The sequence below is a fragment of the Puma concolor genome, chromosome D4 (assembly GCF_028749965.1).
Source record: "Puma concolor isolate L17-30 chromosome D4, mPumCon1.1.hap2, whole genome shotgun sequence".
NCBI lineage: Eukaryota > Metazoa > Chordata > Mammalia > Carnivora > Felidae > Puma > Puma concolor.
Genome location: NC_141679.1, coordinates 1,128,312 through 1,141,640, shown reverse-complemented (window position 1 = coordinate 1,141,640; position 13,329 = coordinate 1,128,312). Strand labels below are relative to the sequence as shown.

Here is a 13,329-nt window from a genome sequence, read left to right as displayed (position 1 = left end):
CCTGTCTCCCGCCTGGGAACACGGAGGCTGCGCCAACAGGGCGGGGGCTGCACCAAGCAGCGGCTCTCTGCTGCCCCCACCGCCCCCCACCTCCTGAGTGTGCGGGTCGGCCCCGGGGGCGTGGGGCGCCCGAGAACCCCCGCTCCCTGGCAGCGACGCGCTCGCCTTCCTGGCGCGCCCAGCAGTTTGCGAAGTGGCCCGGGGAAGGATGGTTCTTGGCTTCATTTCGTGGATTAAAAGTGTCCAAGACGTGGGCAGAGCCGGACGTGGCCCGCCCCCGCCCGCGCGGCGAGAGGGAGGGTCCTCAGGGTCCCGCGGGCCCGCCCCTGCTGGGCGGAGGGGCGGAGTCCTGAGGCGGAGCCTGGGGGCGGAGTCCGGGGCGGGCCGGGGGCGGGCCGGGGGCGGGCCGGGGGCGGGAGCGCATCGGGGTCCCCGGGGCCCAGGCGCGGGCCGCGCTCAGGCCCCGAGCGAGGCGGCTCTGGCTGCCGCACCATGGAATCGGGCACCGAGGAGTTCGAGCTTAACGGCGACCTGCGCCCGGGCTCGCCCGGCTCCCCGGACGCCCCGGTAAGCCCCGCCCCGTCCTCGCCGCTGTGCGATCTTGGCCGGCGCCCGCCCTCTCTGGGCCCCGCGCCCGCTGCTCCCCGGGCACCGGGGGTCGCCGGCCGGCTGCGCGCCCGCTTCCGCACTGCGGGGTGCCGGGGTCTCTGCTCCGCGTGCGCCCCCCCGCCGTCGGGTCCGACGTGCGGTCCGGGGGCTAGGGCCACGCCGGCGGGGTCGCCGGGCGGGCCGGCAGGTGCGTACGCCGAGCTGCGCGGCGGGGTGGCCTGGGCGCCACCTTCCCCCGCCTCCCGTGCCGGCCTCTAACTTCGGCCCCCGCATCCCCTCCCGCTCGTGCGCGCCCGGACGCGCAGGATCCCAGCCTCCGGGCCCGGGGCCAGCAGCGGGCAGACGGTTACGTCACCCGCTGTGTTCGCCGCCACCGCACTATCCAGTGCGTGCCCCGATGGGGAACTTGAGGCCGCTGTGGCTCCGCTCCTGTCTCCACCGCGGCCTCTGCAAAACATGCACTCCTGGCCTCGGACGGCCGTGGGCATGGGACAGGCGCTGGCAGTGGTCCCGACTTCCACTTTACAAGTGGTGGCTCCCCCGCTGCCCCTGGGTCCTGTGGGGGGCGGGGGAGGGGGGCGGGGGGGGGGCTGTCCGTGCCCTGTTACCTGGGCCCAGAACTTCCCCAGCACCTCTGTTTGTGATGCAGTCCTGGGCATGGCTCTCTGGTGACTTGTTGACTTTGAACATTCTTTCACTTTCTGACCCCCTGGCGATGGGGGCAGGGATGGCCGTCTCCCAGCCATGTGAACCGGGCTGGGGCAGCGCGGCTCAGCTGTGGGGAATAGGCCGGGTTGGGGGTGGGGGAGGACATAGGGGTGAGTGAGACCCCGATGGCAGGGAAGGCCCCCTGTGTGCTGGTGACCCCACTAATCCTCTCCATTCTCTCCATCCTTGTCTGTTCTTGACAGAGGCTTTCTGGGGCCCAGCCTCTGTGCTGACCCTTCAGGAAAGCCTGACTGCCCTAGGGTGGCACAGGATGTTTGTCCCTGGGTTGGTGGTGAGGAAACTGAGGACCGAGAAGGTCCTTGAGTGACCTGCCCTGGCATGTAAGCCCTTCAGAGCTGTGGGTGTGCATAGTCGGGGAGACTGCCTCACCTCTCAGGGCCTCCCGTGCACGGTCTGGAAAGGGAGAAATAATCCGACCCCCACACACACACACCCCAGTTGGAAAGGAGGGATCCTGCTCACCTCCCAACCTGTGGCTGCGCCTTCCAGTCCAGCCTCTCTCCGCTCCCCTCAGCTTTGGCAGGCAGGGTCCTGTGAACCCCAGGCCCAGGGAGGTCAGGTGGGAGATGCCTCCCCCATCATCACTGAGCCGCTACGTCAGTGCTGAGACCAGCCCGGGCGGAGAAACCAAGGCCAGAGCCTGGAGCCCTGCTGTGTGGGTGGGGGGGCAGGGGGGTCAGGAGGGCTCCTGCACAGGGGGCTGCTGGCGCTGCGTGCTGCAGGACCCGACTGTGGTGCGGCTTGGCCATCTGCCATGTGGGCAAGGACATCCCAAGCAGAGAGAACAGCAAGGGAAAGGCCCAAGCAAGTCTGGGGAGGACGTGTGTGACAGGAGGTCAGGCCCTTCCATGGCCCCCGAGAGCCGGTGTGGGTGTGGGTGTGGGTGTCTCCTGGAAGGATCTCACCGTGCCTGCGGCCCAGACCCACGTAGCACCACTCCCCAGCCTCTGCCTCGCCCTCCCACCTTCAGGACCTGCCTTGTTGTGTCTGCGGGACGTTACTCTGTCTCAGTTTCTCCTCTGTGATGTGGGATGGTAGCAATATCTTTCGTCAGAGATCGTGGTGAGGACCACATGGGCTCGTGCGTGTGCTGGGCACAGTGTCCACGTTCCTGCCCGCTGCTGGTGATGACTCCGGGGTGGCGCCTTTCCCCGTGGCAGGACCCCTGTGGACAGGCACAGCCTTTCCTTCACAGCACCTGCTCAAATCTGAGCCTCCGGCACCTGTGTGAGGAAGTCTCACTGGCGAGAGGGGCGACCCCTGGGGTCTTTGGATGCGCCGAGTGGAACAGGAGCCCTGGACGGCAGAGTGGGTGGGCTAGGTTGGTCCTGTGTCCCCAGCACAGCCCTGGCGGTGGGGGGTGCTGACTGGGAGGCCCAGGCCGAAAGCCCCTGTCAGCCTCAGGACACCCACTGAGGGCTGGAGTGTCCTCTAGTGGGAAGTGGGATGGGGTCACTCGCTTCCCAGGGTGGCCGGGCTCAGGGAAGAGCCCTCCGTGCAACCGCTGAGCAGATGGACCCCCAGGTGCTCCTCACCCCGTGCCTGTGCCCACATGGCCCTCACGGAGGCCAGGCTGCCCGGGGCCCCTGCAGGAGAGAGCTGGTGTCTCTCTCACCTGCGGCTGGTGGCAGGACAAGTAGCAAACCTGAATGTTGTGTGAAAATGACCCTCGGCTGTGTCCTGCCTGGGGCGTCTCTCGGCTTGGGGGCAGCTGCATTGGACCTTGTGGTGGCCTTTGGGCCACAGCCAGCGGAGGACACAGCAGGGGGGGAGCAGGGGGGTGGGGCGTGGCTCCGGGGGCTGCATCTGGGCTCTCTCCCTCACTTCTGCTTTCCCGGAAAGATCCTGAGGCTGGCAGGGTCTTGGCCAAGTTCTAAAAGGCCTTGGGGTCACTGCCGGCCAGTGCTGAGCCCACAGGAAGCAGGTCTGCCCAGCCCATGGCCCAGCTGCTGTGGGAAAACCCCCCCCCCCGCACCGAGACTTCCTGTGGGGACACTGACAGGGACACTGACGTGGAGCGAGACACCTCTCAGTGCTGGCCTTGTGGCCTCCATGCCAGGCATGAGTGATGGCACATGGCCAGATGGGTGGGTCAGATGAGGGATACTCCAGGTCTTGCCAGACCCACCTCGGTTCTCAGGTCCCTCCCCAGAGGGAAGGACTCCAAAGCCCCGTTCCCACCGGCACCTACTGTGCCCAAGCAGAGGAGCTGTGGTGGGCCAGGCCCCTGGGTCCTGCTCAGGGCACACGGCCATTTCCTGGGCTTGTCCTTTCTCTTGTTGTTCGGATCTATTGTTCCAAATCCGTGCAGCTCCTTTAGCAGGCCGTCTGCCCTGGCTGGCTGGGCTCCCACAGACCAAAGGGCCTCTGCACCCCTCATTCAGTCTGATCGCCCATTTTGCAGATGAGGAAACTGAGGCACAGAACCCTGGTGTGGGATTCAGGGGTCTTGGGGAGAGGTGCCAGCGGGAGTCCTACCCTAGCTCCTCACAGGGCAGCCAATGGACGCCCCATGGATTTGGTGGGGGCCTTGGTCTCCTCCGAAAACATGAAGGTGGGTTCTGGGCAGGGGCTCCCGTTCCACACTTCCACGCAGCAGTCAGGGAGGGCAGGACGGGGGGCGGTCAGCAACCCAGACCCCTGGCTCCTCCCAGGCCTGGCCTCAACTCCCCGGGGAGCTGGAGGCTGGGGCGGGCACGCCGTCTCCTCTACCCGAGCCTGGGCTGGACTGGAGTGTTTCCGTGAAGCTACGGCCGAAGCAGGCACTTGGGCGCTGCAGATCTGGGCTCACATCCGTCCCAATTCCCTCCCTGTCCGGGCTGAGGACAGCACTGTGGCCCTGGGCTAGCTGCGAACGCCCCCAGGCCCTCTGTCCACAGAAGGCGGGCCTCCCTCCTGGGCTCTGGCTCCCAACCCACAAGGCTCCTTCCTGGATTTTAGGGGGAGAACTCCAGAGCTCACCTGCCGCTTCGCCCGGCTCCCGCTACCACCGTTGAGGTTTAGGGGAAGTCCTCCTGGCCCCGGGGACACATTAACCAGGGTGTTTGTTCCCTGCGCTACTCAGGTCACGGGCAGAGGTCTGTGTGGGAGGTTCCCGGCGTGCTCCCGACAGCCAGGCTGGCAGTTCAGACCGAGGGCTCCGGCGGCCTTCCCACCCTGCCCCGCTAGACTGTGCCCGGGACAGCCGGCTCTCTGGGGCAGATGGGCCAGGTTGGAGGGTCGATGCTCCCGGTCCACTAGAGGGGAGCTTCCCAGAGTGCAGCGCGGGGCACACAGATGGGGAGACTGAGGCCAGCTACAGGGAGCACGTTGTCGAGGCCACACAGCCAGGCCGTGGTGAGCGGGCCTTGACTGGCCTCCTGGCTGGCGCCCCTTATCCCTGCACGGGTTGAACAGGAAGCAGATGGCCGCGTGGGCAGGAAGTGCCCTGCACCAGGAGGGGCGTGCTTGCCACTTGGGGCTCTGAGGCAGTGGCCAGATCCACCAGAACCTTAGGATGCCTGCTCCTGGCCCTGTCAGACACACGGAGACTGAGGCCCGGAGGGGGTCGCGCACACGGGAGACTGAGGCCCGGAGGGGGTCGCGCACACGGGAGACTGAGGCCCGGAGGGGGTCGCGCACACGGGAGACTGAGGCCCGGAGGGGGTCGCGCACACGGGAGACTGAGGCCCGGAGGGGGTCGCGCACACGGGAGACTGAGGCCCGGAGGGGGTCGCGCACACGGGAGACTGAGGCCCGGAGGGGGTCGCGCACACGGGAGACTGAGGCCCGGAGGGTGCTGGCTGTCCTAAGGTCACACCACTGGAGCCGTGGGGGTGGGGGGTGCGGAACAGTGGCCGAGTGAGTGCACAGCTCCACCTCGCCGGCCCTGATCCCAGCCCCAGCCCCCTCTGCAGGCCTGAGGGGAACACGGGTCAAAGTGCAGCCCTCCCTTGGTCTCTGCTTTGGATAAGGCGCTTCCTGTGCTAGCCTCAGTTTACCCACAGTGAGTGTGAGGACGGGGCGGGGGCACCCAGGACAGGGGAGAGCGGGGACACAGGGTCCCCATGCTGGGGGCACTGACGTGTCATTCTGTATTGGAGCGTGCATGTGGCTGTAAAGGGCTCGAACGGCTGTTGAAGGCTCAGAATAAAAGGGAATTCTTCCTCCAGCCCAGAGGCCAGCACAGTCAGCCTGGCTGTGCATGTGTGCGTGTGCTGTTTATAGGTTAATATGTGCATGTGCCCACATGCGTGTGCACCGAGCATGTGTGCGTATTTGCTCACGTGTGTCTGCTTGTGCGTGTTTATCCGTGCATGCGTGTTTACGTGTTTATATACGCGTACACATACACGTGCTTATGGGTGTGTGCTCTTGGGCGTATATGTACCTGGCCACCCTGCCCCCAGCAGGTGGGAGCCCCTCCAGAGGTCTGCGCCCAGCTCTTTTCTCCAGGACTGGAGACCAGGACAGCACTGTGGTGGCCTTGAGGGAAGGTGCTTTGGCACTTCTGGTTTGTGACAGGAGCACATTCCCGCCACAGGCGAGGGACACCCGCCCCTCGCAGCAGCGCACACGTGATGAGCCGCCCAGCCCAGCCGCCCCGCTGCGGGCACACAGGCCCTCAGGCGGTGGGCTGGGGCGTGTGGGGCCTGGGGCTGGCCCCCCCACAGCTGTGGGCACAGCTGGAGGCTCGCGTGAAGAGGCCAAGCCGCGACCCCGGTGGGGCTGCTGTGTGTGGAGCACCGCAGTCAGCAGTGCAGGGTCGAGGCGGGGCTGGGTTGAGGGCCCGGTGCTCCGATCTGGAATTTTAAACCTAGTGCCTCTGCTACTTAGCCTCCGGGGCTGAATGAAGGCGGGGCTGCCTGACTGCCACTGTTGCACACGCCCATTCTGCCTTTCTCCTGGTACACTATTCTAGATGGGATTAAGTTTAGTAAGTAAGACACACGGCAAAAACGACCCCTGCCCCGGCCCCGCCCCTGCCCCACCCCCACCCCCGTAGTTCAGCATTTTCCAGGGTGAAGTTTCCAGCCGCAGAAGGTAGAGGGGGCAGAGAATGCTGCTTTCGCCCCTCCCCTGCAGCCTGCCTCCAGCCTGCATCTTTCATGACTTCCGAAACGCGATCTCCCCTGTGCCCCAGGAGGCGTGGCAGGGCCTGGTGGCTCAGGGCCGAGGGGTGCGGGTGCGTCCTGGGGGGCTGGGGAGGGGCCAGCCAGGGGCAGCTGTGCCCAGGAGAGAGGGGCTTCCTGGAGGTGGTGACCCCTGGGCGGGGCATGGAGGGCTCCAGGAGTGGCCTGAGGCCCAGCGATGTTCTCAGGCAGAGGCACCTCCTGGACAGAAGGCGTCACAAGCCTCATCACAGATCTTGGTAATGAATGAAAGGGCAAGAGGAGGCTTCTGGGGGCCGCCAGGGTGTCCTGTGTGTGCACTTAACTCCTGAGGCCCCAAGTTGTCTGCGCTAATTGTGTACAGCTTTTTGTATGTCAATCACACCTCTATAAAATGGTTTAAAATTGTTTTTAAAAATAAAAATTAGGGGGGGCGTCTGGGTGGTTCAGTTGGTTAAGCGTCCAACTTGGGCTCAGGTCATGATCTCATGGTTCCTGAGTTCAAGCCCCGTGTCGGGCGGGCTCTGTGCTGACAGCTCAGAGCCTGGAGCCTGCTTCGGATTCTGAGTCTCCCTCTCTCTCTGCCCCTCCCCTGCTCGTGCTCTGTCTGTCTCTGTCTCTTTATCTTTCTCTCTCAAAAACAAACATTACACAAATTAAAAATAATGATAATAAAAATTCGGGGCGCCTGGGTGGCTCAGTTGGTTGGTTGGGCACCTGACGCTTTGCTTTTAGCTTGGGTCATGATCTCACAGTTCACAATTCTAGCCGCAGGTCAGAATCTTCGCTGACAGTACAGAGCCTGCTTGGGAGTCTCTCTCTCCCTCTCTTTCTGCCCCTGCCCCACTCGTGTTCGCCCCCGTCCTGCTCTGTCTTTCCCAAAATAAATAAACTTAAAAAAAAAAAATACAATAAAAGTAAATACATAAAAATTAAAGAAGCAGCTCAGTTTGACTCTACCCCACTTTGGTAGGTGGCTGGGGGAGCGAGCAGGGTTCCGGTGCCTACACTTCACTTCCTGCCCTGGCCCCCGGCCCGGCCAGGCCCGAGGAGGGCAGGCGGGCCCGAGGAGGGCAGGCGGGGGCCCCGGTGGGGTTGTGCCAGGCAGGGGGCCAGAGGCTCCACTCAGGGCCAGACCAGCACATGTGCTGAGGCTGCAGCTTGGTCTCCTAGAGGAGTTGATTCGGGAAGGGGGGGTTGTCTTACAGGGGCTGCACAGCCCTGTCCGGACTCTGATCTGTCAAGGAGCCCTTCCCTCTGGGGCCCTGGGCCTCGCCTGCAGGCCCCACGGAGCCCCACCCCGTGCCCAGTGGGGGGGTGGGGCACAGGCGGGGGGGGGGGGGGGGGGGGTGGTGGTGGCACAGGCTGACCAACCCCTCCCCGCAGCCATCCCGCTGGGGCAGGAACCGGCCCATTAACGTGAACCATTACGCCAACAAGAAGAGCGCGGCGGAGAGCATGCTAGACATCGCGCTGCTGATGGCCAACGCGTCCCAGCTGAAGGCCGTCATCGAGCAGGGCCCCGGCTTCGCCTTCTTCGTGCCCCTGGTGGTCCTCATCTCCATCTCCCTCGTGCTGCAGATCGGCGTGGGCGTGCTGCTCATCTTCCTCGGTGTGAGCCTGGGCTGGGGCCCTGGCGGGGGAGGGCCCCGGGGCAGCCCCCACTCAGCCATGCGGTCAGGAGGTGGCCCCCCGTCTCTGTCCCTCCACCCACCCGAGCGAGGCTGCGGGAGAATGTGGTCTACGGGGACTAGCTGGTGGTCCTTCCCCCGGGGGGAGGGTCAGGGCTCACCTCCACGGCTGGCTGTGTGACCTCGGGCAGGTATCTGAGCCCCGCGGGCCTCAGTTGCCTCATCCATGAAGTGGGAGTAAGGGCAGGGCTTTGGGCCCACGTGACAATCACTAGGCCACTGCCCGCAGTGCTCAGAAAGGCGCCTGCCTGGGTGCGTTCAGCGCCAGCGCGTTGTGCCCTCAAATCCACACCTGGGCCTCGGGCCGTCTCTTCTGCTCCCAGACGGACACCTCTGAGCTTCCGTTCTTGGAGAAGGGGCTGCGGGGCTGAGGCCACAGGCCCGGAAAGCAGTCCGAGCGTGGCGGCAGGCCCAGGTGCAGCGTCGGCTCCCTTCCGCCCACAGTCAGGTACGACCTCAACAACCCCGCGAAGCATGCCAAGCTGGACTTCCTTAACAACCTGGCCACCGGCCTAGTCTTCATCATTGTCGTGGTCAACATCTTCATCACTGCCTTTGGCGTCCAGAAGCCCGTGATGGATGCAGCACCCCGGCAGTAGGGGTTCAGGTGAGCCAGGGAGGGACCCGCCTGCTGCCGTCCACCTGCCGGCCCCGGGCGGGTCCGTCTCCACCGCGAGGCCGCCCGGGCACCCGCTGACCCATGAGCAGACCCTCATGACCCGCGTCGGTCCTGTGGGGCGCCTCCGGCCGTGTGCACCGTCCCCGGGCACATCCCCTGTCCTTGCTCGGAGGCGAGCACCCACCCAGGGTTGCCCTACCCAGGAGCAGGAGCTGCCATGGCCGGGGGACCTTGGTTCCATGCTCAGCAAAGAAGCCCCTGCACTCTTTGGGGTCTGGGGGCTGCCTCAAGGGCGAATGCGGGTCAGCAGGCCCAGCGTGTGTCATGTGTGCTGCACGTGGGGCCCTGGCCGGGGCACACACCACAGGTACGTGTGGCCTCGGGCCCAGAGGTTGCTCGTCAGGCCCGCCCCAGAGAAGGGGTGGGCACTGCTGACAGACAGCCACCAGTCCAGCACCGCGGCCGAGTGGAGAGCAGGCTGCCTGAACACTGCCTATGTGTCGGGCGCATGAAAGAAAACTTCCAGGGGGGCCAGCCGGAGGTTGAGGTGGGACCCGGGAGCAGGGCCCACACGTGGCCTGGCTGGGAGTGTCCATTTCCCAATGGCCAGCCATGGGAGTCCCAGCTCACTGCCTGCCTGCTGGCCCTGCCTTGGTGTTAAGTCCATCTCCCCCAGAATCCTCTGGATGCCAGCCTGCTCTCTTGCTCATGGCTTGATGACCAGGCCGTTTATTAATTGTAATTAAACACAGTCCTGGCCCTCCCTGAGCATCAGCCCAGAGAGGGTCACACCGGTCTGCTCTCTGAGGCCCCCCTTTAAGCCCTGACAGTGACCCAGGAGGGGAAACTGAGGCTTGCCCAAGGCAGAACTGGGCCCTTCTGGCTCTGGAGTTGTCGTGGCTCCAAAGCTTGTGGGCTGGATGGCACACACGCTGCCAACAGGGGCTGAAAAGAATGGAGCTAGAGGCCCCTCCAGACAGGGTGGCCCTCACACCCCTCCTCTCCCTGCTCGGCAGATGCCCCCAGATCGCACCTGGCCACAGCCACCCAGGTCCCAGGAGCCGCTTCACCCTTGAGGCCCACGTCCCTGTGAGAGGCCCTTCCCAAAACTGGAAGAGCCCGGGCGGGCCTGCTAGACCGTGTCCTGGGACGAGCCGCCAGTGGTTAGGCCCCTGCAGGCCAGCGCAGGGCCCCTGGAGTCGGGCCCAGGAGGCCGAACTGGGAAAGGGCCGTGGCTGGCGTGGACACACAGCGGCCCAAAGATGGGGGTGAGAGGCCCGGCCGGCGTTGGCCTCAGGACGTTTCCAGAGGGACAAGGAGACCCCCACCCTCTGCCAGTGCAACAAGCATCTGGCCTCGAGCCCCCCATGCCGATGACCTGTGGCGTCTGTGCTTCCTGACCCGGGACTCTGGACCTCAAGCGCCCTGGGCCACGGGCCCTGCCCATGCCTTCCACCAGCAGTGACGGGGCAGAGCCCCCACTTTTATAAGCACCAGTGACCAATAAAGCTAATGCACCTCCTCCCCTGTCTTGGGCCCTGCAGTCTACACTGCAGATGTGTCTGTGTGCCGCGCTCTTGTCTATGCTGCAGACCTGCCCGCGTGCTATGTTCTCATCTACACCGCCCATGGGTCTGTGCGCTGTGTTCTCGTCTACACTGCTGCCAGGCATCCCACAGACTTTTCACAGCAGAGCAGACCCTGCATACGCACTCCCCTGCTCAGGCCCGGGCCTCCAGGTGCTCCCTCAGGCCCGCGGGGGCGGGGGCATGTGTAGGACCACTGGCTTGGGGGGCTGTGTCAGTGCCGCAGGAGGGACACTGGTCCCTCGTCCACTTTGGTGGCTTTGGGGTCAGAAGCCAAGACCTGGACCCTCTGAAGAGGTTGGAAGGACAGTGTGCAGGATGACCTTGGGTCGGAGGGACAGCCAGGTGTCACCATATGCCCTCAGGGCACTGGGCCCGTGACCCCCTGGCCTCATGGAAAGTTCCAGCGCTCTCGGATTTCCTGCAGCTTCTCTGCACCTACAACCTGGCTCACTGTGGGGTGCCCAGTGCTGCTGGCCAATCAGGCCGAGGGGGCTGAGGGAAGGGGGGCTGGTGCTGGGCGGGCTGTGACCCACAGAGACCCCCGAAGCGCCAGTGTTGGCTCCAGGGCGTCTGTCCTGAGGGTCCCCATGCTGGCTGGAGTCCCCTGTTCTCTCGGTCCACCCCTGCGAACTCCAGGGCCTGAGCCCTCGCGCTCTGCCCCCTCGTCCCCTTTCCCAACCCACACCGGCACCGCCTCATGTCCTTGATGTGACAGGACCCTCACCTGGTCCTCCAGGTGGGAAACTTTCCAGCCCCAGGTCCCTCCCTAAAAATATCGCACAAAGTGATCGATAAACAGAAGTGCTGGGGGGTAAGGTGGTCCAGTCCTCGGCTTTACTCAGGAAAAAGCGTGAGGAAGTGGATGACTCGAGGTCGAGAAGGGCTGGTGGCCTCGGAGCTGGGGCCCTGGGGCAGCCCTCTGCTCCTGTGAGCATGTCTGTGTCCTGATCCATGTGTGAGACAAAATCCATGAAGAAGCATGAGGGGCAGGTGGGCAGAGGGTGGACATGTGTTTGCAGAGGAGCTGATGGGGCCCCACCGGGCAGGGGCAGGCAGCCCTGGGGTCTGGTGGTGCCGAGGTCACAAACTTGGGAATGGCCCTGTGGTGGGGGGGGGGGGGGGGGGGGGGCGGGGCGGGTAGCTAGCTCACTCCTCCTGCTGCCGGGAGCCCGGCTCACCTGCGCTGACTGACGCGGCTTTTGCCAGAAGCAGCAGGAGGTCAGGCTCATGTCTGTGACCTGTCTACGCAACCTGGCCCTCCTGCCAGCCCACCCGGTGCACCCCCTCTGTCTCCCTTGCCCCTCTCCCCCGGCCATCTCCAGTGTCCCCGGATGTTCCCCTGGCCCAGTCCTGCCCTGCACAATGCCCCTGGGGTTGCCCAGAGTGGCCTGCGGTGTGGACTAGCCGGTAGTCACGTGGGGTGGCACCATGCACGTGGCCAGCAGATGGCCTAGCCCCTCCCTGGGCCAGGACAGGAAGTCCGTCAGCGCACCACCAGAGGGGTGAACCCCAGATGACTGGACTGAGCCCCAGTCACCGAGCCGGGCTGGCCTCCGAAGGTGCTGGGGCACTGGGGACAGCAAGGGGTGGTGGGTGGGTCTGTGTGCCCTGGTCCCCCCAGCACCCCGTCCCCGGCACCCCACACCTCCCCACCTGCCGGCTCCCAGGCTCGAGCCTCGGCGGCCCCTCTGGCCCCCCGGCCCTCACTCCAGATGCGCTCCCATCTCAGGCCTCGGCATGTGGCCGCTCTCCAGGGTGGGGCTCACGTCCTGCAGGTCCTCCTGACCCTCTCCGCCAGTCACTGTCACAGAGGCCGCTCGGGTCTACTCCAACTTGGGTGCCACGGGCTGGCATCGCCATCCATAGTGTCCCCCCGGGCCCGCGTCTGAGCCCTGCCCACCCCGGCCGGGCCTGCCTCAAGTCCAGGGCGGCCCCCAGAGAGGGAGGGTCCTACAGGCCAGTCTGAGAGAGAGGATCCGAGAGAGAGGCTTGAACTGGGGGAGGAGAGGGCCCCCCGTGTACACCTTCCCTTCTGCTTGTTTCTGGGCCACGGGTCTGGCCTGGCTTTCCCAGCAGGTGCCACCACCTGTGGCCCGTGTCCCTGGCACCATGTCTGGCATACAGTTCGTGCCCAGTGAATGTCTGCTGCAGACCTCCTCCCTCACTGGTCCTGGTGAGCCGGGCGGGTCCGGTCACGAGTGAGTGAGGGGGCGGGGGTGGGGAGGAGATGAGCTTGTGGAGACCGAGGGCAGCCTTGGAGAGACACTGGGGAAGGTGGGAGGCAGGGGGCCTCTCGGGACCTGGAGGGGGGAGGGGCACGGCCTGTGGTGCAGGAGCGCGGGGCCGCGGGGGCCAGAGCAGCGTGTGCTCAGCCCGAGAGAGAGGTGATGGGTGGATGGACGAGGATGACGGGTTGGCAGGTGGTCGACAGAGGCTAGGTGACAGGAACAGATGGGTCATCCCTGGGCAGCGTCCCCTCGCGAGGAGGTAGCTCTGCCAGGCCCGCCCCTCCACCTCTCCCAGGAACATGTGTCCTCTGGGTCCGGTCACTCTGTTTTGATGGTTTTTCTCTCTCTCTCGAGCGTTTACTTAAGGAGACCCGTGTGGGGGCCGAGGAAGCTGCCCCGACCCGATCCCACCCAGACCCTCAGCGGGGAGACGGGGCTCCGGCCTCCCCTTCCGGGCGGCACAGGATTCAGGGTCCCGGCCGCCACCTGGCTACCGCCGAGGGACCCTCCCCCGTCCTTGTGACAGCGGGTCGTAGGGCCCAACCGGCCGGAGGCTGATCCGGGGGCCTGGTCGGGCCTGGGGTCGAGCCGAGGGCTGGGAGGACACGGGGTCAGCAGGACCCCTCAGCCCATCGCAGAACGCTGGCCCGGGCGGACTGGAGTAACGCTCTGATCCCACAGCGTCAGCGCCTTCGCCCGGACACCTGCAGGGTCAACACCGCCCTCCCCCCGGAGGGAGCGCTGGGTTGTGCAAGATGCAGCCGCGTTTCCGGC

The 13,329-nt window shown here is 65.5% G+C and overlaps 1 protein-coding gene across 1 annotated transcript; it reads left to right on the top strand.

The window, feature by feature from the left end:
- The first annotated feature begins 407 nt into the window (after window positions 1–407).
- On the top strand, window positions 408–10,260 carry NINJ1 (ninjurin 1). The gene is made up of 4 exons (XM_086684762.1): window positions 408–567; window positions 7,815–8,040; window positions 8,564–8,726; window positions 9,755–10,260. The coding sequence occupies exons 1-3, from the start codon at window positions 493–495 to the stop codon at window positions 8,716–8,718; spliced, it is 456 nt and encodes a 151-aa protein (XP_086540888.1). The 5' UTR covers window positions 408–492; the 3' UTR covers window positions 8,719–8,726; window positions 9,755–10,260.
- The last annotated feature ends 3,069 nt before the right edge of the window (window positions 10,261–13,329 follow it).